Below are 9,269 nucleotides of genomic sequence, written 5' to 3'. Positions count from 1 at the left end.
CTATAGTTCCACGGCCGGTGACTTGCACCGGGTTGTAGGAACCCGAGCTATAGTTCACGAAAGGGTGACTTGCACCGGGTGTCGGAACCCAGCTCATAGTTCACGTGAAGGGTGGACTTGCACCGGGTGTCGGACCGAGCTAGTACTTCACGCAAGGTGACTTGCACCGGGTGTAGGAACCTAGCTATAGTTCACGGAAGGGTGACTTGCACGGGTATGTAGGCCCTAGCTATAGTTCAAAAAGATGGCTTGCAACCGGGTGTAGGAACCCGCGCTATAGTTCACGGGGATGGTGACTGCACCGGGTGTAGGAACCCCGAGCTATAGTTCACGGAGGGGTGACTTGCACCGGGTGTAGGAACCCGAGCTATAGTTCACGAAAGGTGACTTGCACCGGGTGTAGGAACCCGAGCTATAGTTCATGGAGGAGGTGACTTGCACCGGGTGTAGGAACCCGAGCACCTAGGAACTATAGTTCACGGATGGTGACTGCACGGGTGTAGGCAAACCCGAGCTATAGTTCTTTGCATGGAGGTGACTTGCACCGGGTGTAGGAACCCGAGCTATGCAGGTGTTCACGGAGGATGGCTTGCACCGGGGTGTAGGAACCCGAGCCTATAGAACCTTCACAGTAAAGGGCGTGACACCGGGTGGAGTAATCCGATCTATAGTTCACTAAAGGGGACTTGCACCGGGTGTAGGAACCCGAGCTATAGTCCGGGTGACTTGCACCGGGTGTGTAGGACCCCTGAGCTATAGTTCACGGGAGGGGGTGACTTGCCACCGGGTTGTAGGAACCGAGCTATAGTTAGGGGGCCTTGCAGGGCCGGGTGTAGGAACCCCTATAGTTCACGGAGGTGACTTGCACCGGGTGTAGGAACCCGAGCTATAGTTCACGGAGGGTGACTTGCACCGGGTGTAGGAACCCGAGCTATAGTTCATGAGGGGCGACTTGCATCGGGTGTAGGAACTTGAGCTATAGTTCACGAGGGAGACTCGCATCGGGTGTAGGAACCCAAGAGCAAAATGAAATTTTGAATTGATGATGAACATTTGGGTATAGGATACCGAGAGCCGGAGGAATTGTCAATTTGATGATGAATGCTCAGGTATAGGATCCCGAGAGCAAGATGAAATTTTGAACTGATGATGAATTACTCGGGTATAGGATCCCGAGAGCCAGATGAGTTGTTGAATTGACGATGAATACTCAGATGTAGGATACCGAGAGCCAGATGAAATTTTGAATTGATGATCTCGGGTATAGGATCCCAAGAGTTATGCGACCTAATTTGGTCCTAAAGGCAGATGCCACAGATTCAAAATGAATGCTAAAATTTAGACTAGGGTCTATTGCCCCAGTTTGGAAGCAAAAGACTTAAATACAACCTGGGCCAGTTGCCCCAGTCTCAGGGTAGATGGATCGATTGGTGCCTGGGCCAGTTGCCCCAACCCCCTTTTTCTTCTTCCTTTCCCATTTTTATTTTTTATTTATTTTTTATTTTTTTTATTTTTTTTTATTTTTTTTTTATTTTTTTTTATTTTTTTATTTTTTTAGATGAAACATGGATTGCTTAGACAAGGATGACAAGACAGGTGTGAATGAATGATGTTATGTGGGGATGCATGCATGCAAGGTATTTGATATGACACTAGAACATGGGGATATGCAAGCATGTTGTATGATATAAAATGTATGCACTTTTCTGTGTAATGCATGAAATACATGACGATGCATGAACTTTCTTTTTCCAATGTGCCTATAATCAACCAATCAATCTCTAATCTTGACTACGTTGCCCCTGACCTGGTTCCCTCGAAACTTGCCCCAACTGAATGGATTCATAACTGATCTTGGCCCAATTTCCTTAATGGAGGCGGTCAACTTGGCTTAAATGAAACTCCATCACAGAATCTATCCAGTTGAATGGATTTATAACAGCTCTTGGCCTTGTTTTCCTATTCATCCAGTCTGATAAGAAGGTGCTTGAATAAGTCCCGCTAAAACTCAAGTCGAAACTTGCTCCAAATGAGCTTATCTGCCATTGATCTTGGCCTGGTTGTCAGATTCTTCTTGAATAAGCAGTTTTTTTTTTTTTTTGCTAAAAATATCCAACCATGCAATTGTGACATCCCTTTTGCTACATCAAAAGATCATATGTGCAAGATGACTAGTTTACCAGGCTTAAATGTCAGTTCAAAGGGAAAACTTTATACCAGTATTCAAAAAGTCGAAGCACATGAATGTTAAGTTATCAAGCTTAATTCTTATTTGACTAATTTTTCCCTTTTCGTTGATGACCCCAAACATTTCTCCCTCCTTTCGCCTTATTCTGTTGTGAACCCCTGTAATTCTCATGTTGAATTATTGCCTCAGGTTCAGTTCATGTTTTGATCTCAAGATGGTCTTTAAGACTCGGGACGAAATGTAGGCTTGGGGATATAGGTTTTCTGAAGAAGAGGGAAACTATGGCTCAAAAATCCCATCCCATAATGACATTTTCTGCCCCAGTTTATGTTGAGGCACTTTGTTTTGGCTTTGACCGAACTTGTCTTTTGAACAAGCTGCCTACGTACCTTTTCAGGATCAGGTCGTTACGTAGTTCAGACCCAACATTGAGTCTGACAAATCATTAGAGACAACAATGTATACCAATTTGGTCAGGTCTTTTATTTGGACTATAATATAGGCTAGGGGTATGGGTTAAAGAAAGAAAGAGTTAAATAAGGCTCAAAATCAGCATTTTCATCAAGGGCAACTTGGTCAAAGATCGCATACGTAGTATGTCCCTTATTTTCTTTCTCTTTTCTTCTTTTTCCATTTGCTTTTGCTGCTCCCTTTTGTTTTTCTCTTTCATGAAGGGATTCGGTCATTTTGGTTGGGACCTCATTTGGGACTAATCCTTTGAAATTGCCCCAGTGTGGGGTGTGATCCTTTGACGGGTTAATCAAAAATTGAATTTTCCAAGCTCAAGAAGGGCTTGCAAGGGATCTCTTTTTGTTTCTTTTGGGTAGTAGAAAGATGGCCTGCCATTATTTCGAGTAGCCAATTGTTGTCTCATATGACTTGCTAGACCCTAAAGGACCCATACCCAGGTTAAATTTTGTAAACTGACTTTTGAAAAAAATACTGGTTTATCATTTAGGCTCAACTTGGTTACCAAATGGTAAATCGTTATTTGGCTCTTTTATAGGAAAGCAGATCGGCCAACGATGGCCATCTATCATTTGATCAAAACATGAATAATGAACAGTCATTAGATTTATGAAGCAAACCATCATCTTATTGAATTTCCTTGAGAGTTTACAGGGTTTCTAAGAAAAATATTTCTTTACCGCATATGAGTTTGTGGGGTGCACCAGATCGGCTCCATCCATGTTTGATAACAATAGGGCACCTCCTGAAAATGCTTTCTTTACCACATACGGTCCTTCATAATTTGGGGTCCACTTACCTCGGGGGTCATTATGAATTGGTAAAATCTTTTTCAAGACTAGATCTCCTTCTTGAAACCATCTAATACACACTTTCTTGCTAAAAGCTCTCATCATTCTCCTTTGGTATAACTGCCCATGAACTATAGCTGTCAATCTTTTTTCTTCAATCAGATTCAACTGGTCATATCTAGATTGCACCCATTCTACTTCGGTTAACTCTGCTTCTTTTAAGACTCGTAACAATGGAATCTCAACTTCTATTGGAATTACGGCCTCCATTTCGTACACCAAAGAGAAAGGGGTAGCCCCTGTAGATGTTCGAACAGTGGTTCGATAGGCCAATAAAGCGAAAGGTAATTTCTCATGCCAATCTCTATAGGTCTCTGTCATTTTTTCCAAGATGCTCTTGATGTTCTTATTGGCTGCTTCCACTGCTCCATTCATTTGAGGTCAATAGGGGGCTGAATTATGATGCTTGACCTTGAACTGACTGCATAATTTTGTTATGACCTCGTTGTTCAAGTTTTTAGCATTGTCTGATATTATCCTTTCTGAGATCCCATACCTGCAAATTAATTCTCTCCTGATAAAACGATTGATTACATTTTGAGTGACATTAGAGTATGATGCTGCTTCTACCCATTTTGTGAAGTAGTCAATGGCCACGAAAATGAATCGATGCCCATTACTGGCCTTCGGGGTTATCAGTCCGATCACATCCATGCCCCATGCTGAGAAAGGCCAAGGTGCAGATAAAACCTGGAGTTGAGTGGGTGGGACTTGTATGTGATCTCCATAGATTTGACACTTATGGCACTTTCGAACATACTCTATACAATCCCGTTCCATGGTTATCCAATAGTATCCACTCCTTAGGATTTTTCGGGCCAACGAGTGTCCTCCTGCATGGGTCCCACAAACGCCGTCGTGTACTTCCTGTATGATTTGTCTTGCCTCTTGCAACTCCACGCACCATAGGAGGGTCATATCATGGTTCCTTTTATACAATATCTCCCCATCTAAGAAGAATCCCATAGCTAGCCTCCGAATTGTCTTTCGGTCATAATTTGAGGCTCCTATGGGATACTCCTTCCATTGAATGTATGTTTTGATATCATGAAACCATGGCTTCCTATCAGCTTCTTCCGTCATTATACAATATGCAGGTTCCCTATGCATCCTTATTCGAATGGGTTTAATCTCTATTCAGGACTCAACCTTAAATAAAGCCACCAATATTGCTAGCGCATCAGGGATTAAGTTACTCTCTCTCGATAAATGTGAAAAACTGATAGTATCGAATTCCTGCATCATTTCCTGAATGAACTCCTGATATGGTATTAATTTGGAATCCCGGGTTTCCCACTTTCCAATCAACTGATAAATTACCAAAGCGGAATCTCCTTTTACAATCAATTTTTTAATGCCTCGGTCAATAGCTGCTTGTAAGCCCAATACGCACTCTTCATACTCAGCTATATTATTGGTACACGGAAAGGTGAGTTTGGCTGTGACTGGGTAATATTTACCCTCTGGTGATATGAGTACAGCCCCTATTCCATGCCCCCATACGTTGGTTGCCCCGTCAAATAGCATCATCCACCCAACATTACCTTCCTTTTCTTGATCAATTGAATCAATATCTTGATCCGGGAAGTCAAACTCCATGGATTGGTAATCATTAACGGCCCTATCAGCCAAATATTCTGCTATAATGCTCCCTTTGATGGCTTTTCTCGTTACATATGTAATATCATATTCAGTCAACAGCATTTGCCAATGAGCCATCGTCCTGTTACTGCAGGTTTCTCGAAAACATACTTAATCGGATCCATTTTAGAAATCAGCCATGTTGTGTAATACAGTGTGTATTGCCTTAATCTACTAACCACCCACACCAAAGCGCAACATGTCTTCTCCAGGTTAGAGTACCTAGATTCGTATTCCGTGAACTTTTTGCTTAAATAATAGATGGCGTGCTCCTTTCTTCCAGACTCATCGTGTTGTCCTAACACACACCCCATGGAATTCTCTGATACTACTAAGTACAATATAAGAGGCCTTCCAGGTACAGGGGGAACCAAAACTGGAGGGTTCAATAGATATTCTTTTATTTTCTCAAAAGCTTTCTGACATTCTTCACTCCATTTTTCGGGGTTATCCTTCTTCAGCAGCTTAAATATGGGCTCACAAGTAGCAGTCAACTGAGATATAAATCGAGCTATGTAGTTCAATTGACCTAGGAAACTCCTAACTTCTTTTTCGGTTTTAGGAGTAGGCATTTCTCGAATAGCTTTTATTTTATCTGGGTCTACCTCAATCCCTTTCTCACTTATGATAAATCCCAATAATTTTCCTGAAGAAGCTCCGAATGTACATTTTTCTGGATTTAATTTCAGTTGACATTTTCGTAGCCTTTCAAATAGCTTCCTTAAGTTCATCACATGGCTATACTCATCTCGATAATTAACAATCATGTCATCCACATATACTTCTATCTCCTTATGCATTAGGTCATGGAATAACGTTACCATGGCTCTCTGATAGGTTGCCCCTGCATTCTTTAAACCAAAGGGCATAACCTTGTAGCAAAAGGTCCCCCATAAGGTGATAAATGTGATCTTCTCTTTATCTTCCGGGGCCATCTTAATTTGATTATATCCAGAAAATCCATCCATGAATGAAAACAGGGCATGTCCCGCCGTATTGTCTACCAGCACATCTATGTGTGGAAGTGGGAAATTATCTTTAGGGCTAGCTTTATTCAAGTCTCGATAGTCAACACAGACTCTCACTTTTCCATTTTTCTTCATTATTGGAACTACATTGGCCATCCACTCTGGATATTTGGCTACTTCTAAAAAACCAGCCTCAAACTGCTTTTGTACCTCTTCTTTTATTTTGATCAACATATCTGGGCGCATTCTCCTCAGTTTCTGTTTTACCGGTTTGCTATCTGGGTAAATGGGTATTTTATGTGTTACTAAGTCTGTATGCAAACCTGGCATGTCCTGATATGACCATGCGAAAACATCTTGGTATTCCTTCAGAAGGTTTATCATTTCGCATCTTTCTTTTCCTCCCAACGGTGCCCCGATTTTTACTTCTTTTGGTTCCTCATTAGTCCCCAAATTTATTGTGACCGTGGGGTCACTACTGGTTAAAGTTGGTTTTTCATCTGATTTCAACATTCTTTGCATTTCAGGTGATAAGTCAGTCTCCTCTTCTATTTCAGCTTCTAGGATTAAGTTTTCAAAGTTAACATCAATTTCTGGCTCCTGAATACTGGTATGATTATTTTCCCTATCCCTGCATAAAACAAAGGTAAACAATTCTTTGACAAATGACCCCAATAAATGCGAAAGAAATGCATACTGGTTCCAAGGCAATAATGTCCACGGATTACAAAAAGAAAGCAAAATGAGAAAAAGCTATTACATGAAGTGAATTGGGTAATCAAAAGATGTCCAGTTCTGAATTTCTGCTCCTGTAGTCAGTGGGTAGATCCATCTACTTGAGTCATTCATGTGGTCCCCTGATTCCAAGGCCAATATGCTCATCTATTTCATTTCTTCCTCAAGAGTGACTTGATTGCCCTTTCGAAAGGTCTGATTCATTGGCGGGACTTCTACCCCCCATTTGGTACTTACTCTTCCTGTGCGCCTCTCGATCTGGAGTATTCTTTTCTCTTCCGTTTTCTTCTTATGGTCAGCTAAAGTAGGAGTATATCCGATGCCGTATCTCTCATTCATGCCTTCTGGTAACAATGGCATTGCAATGCCCTGAAGATACTTCCCCAACCCTTTTCCCGGGCAAAACCCTGATTTAATCATTTCTGCAGCCACCATACGTGTGGAAGAAGATATCTGAGGTTGAGGGATAAAAGATCCCTCCATTACAGTAATGACGTTGATGATCTCAAATGCTCGAAATGAATCTTCATGGGCTTCTTCAGCTGCTTCCACATAGGGAGTGGAAGAAGATTTAGTAACCATTATATCGGTTTCTCCATAAACACATACTAGTTTATCCCCTACTACAAATTTCACTCGCTGATGCAAGAGGATGGAACTGCCCCAGTATTATGTATCCAAGGCCTTCCCAAGAGACAACTGTATGAAGGTGTAATATCCATGACTTGAAAAGTGATATTGAAGGTTACGGGTCCAATCTGAATAGGGATGTCAAGCGACCCTACTGACTCTCTTCGTGTTCCATCAAAGGCACGCACCACCAAATTGTTTGGTGTCACATAAGAAGGATCAATGGGTAACCTCTGCAGTGTAGTCATTGGCATAACATTGAGGGATGACCCATTATCTATCAAGACTCGAGACATCATATGATCCTTACATTTGGTGGATATATGCAACGCCTTGTTGTGCCCCTGGCCTTCTGGTGGAATTTCTTCATCAGTAAAAGTGATGTAGTTGGAGGCTGCTAGACTTCCGATCACATGATTGAATTTATCAACGCTGATATCTTGGGGAATGTAGGCTTGATTGAGAACTTTAAGTAACGCCTCCCGATGGGTCTCTGAATTTAGTAGAAGTGACAAAACAGATATGTGAGTCGGCATTTTCTTTAGTTGGTCCACAATGTTGTACTCGCTATGCTTTATTATCTTCAGGAATTCTTCGGCCTCTCCATTGGATATTGGACTTTTCACTACCTTGTCTGGTTCCCCTGCATTCTGTTGATTTGTTTTAGAAGAATCTGGCATATACACCCTACCACTTCGAGTTATCCCTTTTACCCCCGCTATATTGCTGGTGCTTCCTTCGACATACGCTTCACATTCATATTTCCAGGGTACTGCTTGGTTACTCTTGTATGGGAATGGCTTGGGAGTAAAGATCACCAAGCGAGCTGGCACTTCCTGTGTGGGAAGAGCCTTGTTCATGGTAGGTATGAATGGTTGATTAGTGCACTGATGATATACTGGCCTATTTTCCCCAACGACTGCAATCTCTCCACTTTTGCAGGTGCAACCGATCTCTATAAACTTGTTATCCACCATCTTTTGCAAGAACATTCTAAAAGTTACACACTGTTTCACAGATCTTCTTTCTTTACTCTGACATAAACAAAGTGCATTAGTGGGGCAAATGGCCTCCTGCCCTATCCGACCTGCCGCAATAAGTTCATTGAACACCCAATCTAAAGACATTTGTTCAAAATCCACCTCATTCGTCCCTTATTCTATCATTCCGACATTGTTACCCCCATGACTAGGCAAAGGGTTTCCTTGAATTCCTGGTTGTTTATCATCAAATGCTAGCCATCCGGCTTCTCTTAGTGTTTGAACCTTATTTTTGAATGCCCAACACCGTTCAATAGTGTGCCCGGGAGTGTTAGCGTGATATGCACACTTGGCTTCGGGGTCATACCATTGCGGAAAAGGTGCCGTAATGACCATTCCAGGAATGACTGAAACTAAGTTCCTTTCCATCAATTGTGGGAATAATTCTGAGTATGTCATTGGAATAGGATCTATCCTTCTCGTATTTCTCTGGATGCCTCTATCATGAGTTCGCACATTCGGTTAGGTGGGCATGGTCTCGGAAGGAACAATTTGGGGTCTACCTCTTGTATGAACTGTCTGATTGACAGAGGGTTCGAAAACAAAATTCCTCCTAGCCCCTGGGCCATGCTCTCTTTGATATTGTTGTCTTTGAACCATCTGAACCTCTTCTTCCTTCTTCTTGCTTGTCCACTTCTTGCCTAGACCAGTCTCTATACTAATACTTTTAGTTCTCCCGACTTTGATGGCCGTCTCAATCCTTTCTCCGGTAGAAACAATGTCCATGAAGTCATGGGGGGTTGCTCCT

At 42.1% G+C, this 9,269-nt stretch overlaps 2 protein-coding genes across 2 annotated transcripts; both read right to left on the bottom strand.

The window, feature by feature from the left end:
* Window positions 1–4,644: 4,644 nt before the first annotated feature.
* LOC131163452 (uncharacterized) lies at window positions 4,645–7,433 on the bottom strand. Its single transcript, XM_058120041.1, has 4 exons — window positions 7,089–7,433; window positions 6,440–6,812; window positions 5,371–6,160; window positions 4,645–5,236 (listed from the first exon to the last, which is right to left on the bottom strand). Exons 1-4 carry the CDS (start codon window positions 7,431–7,433, stop codon window positions 4,645–4,647), a joined length of 2,100 nt encoding a protein of 699 aa, XP_057976024.1.
* Window positions 7,434–7,483: 50 nt separating this feature from the next.
* On the bottom strand, window positions 7,484–8,857 carry LOC131163451 (uncharacterized). The gene is made up of 2 exons (XM_058120040.1): window positions 8,662–8,857; window positions 7,484–8,568 (listed from the first exon to the last, which is right to left on the bottom strand). Exons 1-2 carry the CDS (start codon window positions 8,855–8,857, stop codon window positions 7,484–7,486), a joined length of 1,281 nt encoding a protein of 426 aa, XP_057976023.1.
* Window positions 8,858–9,269: the final 412 nt, after the last annotated feature.

This window comes from Malania oleifera, chromosome 9 (assembly GCF_029873635.1).
Source record: "Malania oleifera isolate guangnan ecotype guangnan chromosome 9, ASM2987363v1, whole genome shotgun sequence".
Taxonomy (NCBI): domain Eukaryota; kingdom Viridiplantae; phylum Streptophyta; class Magnoliopsida; order Santalales; family Ximeniaceae; genus Malania; species Malania oleifera.
The sequence above is the reverse complement of the archived record's forward strand: the minus strand, read 5'-3'. Positions and strand labels throughout refer to the sequence as shown.

What these genes read in the sequence shown, in the direction of transcription:
- LOC131163452 (XM_058120041.1), bottom strand. Translation starts at nt 7,433, where the DNA reads ATGGTTACTAAATCTTCTTCCACTCCCTATGTGGAAGCAGCTGAAGAA. An exon ending in TCGAGAGGCGCACAGGAAGA is followed by an intron (nt 6,813 to 7,088) that starts GTAAGTACCAAA and finishes CCTTGGAACCAG; the next exon opens with TATGCATTTCTTTCGCATTT. An exon ending in TTCACGGAATACGAATCTAG is followed by an intron (nt 5,237 to 5,370) that starts GTACTCTAACCT and finishes AGAAACCTGCAG; the next exon opens with TAACAGGACGATGGCTCATT.
- LOC131163451 (XM_058120040.1), bottom strand. Translation starts at nt 8,857, where the DNA reads ATGGTCATTACGGCACCTTTTCCGCAATGGTATGACCCCGAAGCCAAG. An exon ending in CCCTTTGCCTAGTCATGGGG is followed by an intron (nt 8,569 to 8,661) that starts GTAACAATGTCG and finishes TTATTGCGGCAG; the next exon opens with GTCGGATAGGGCAGGAGGCC.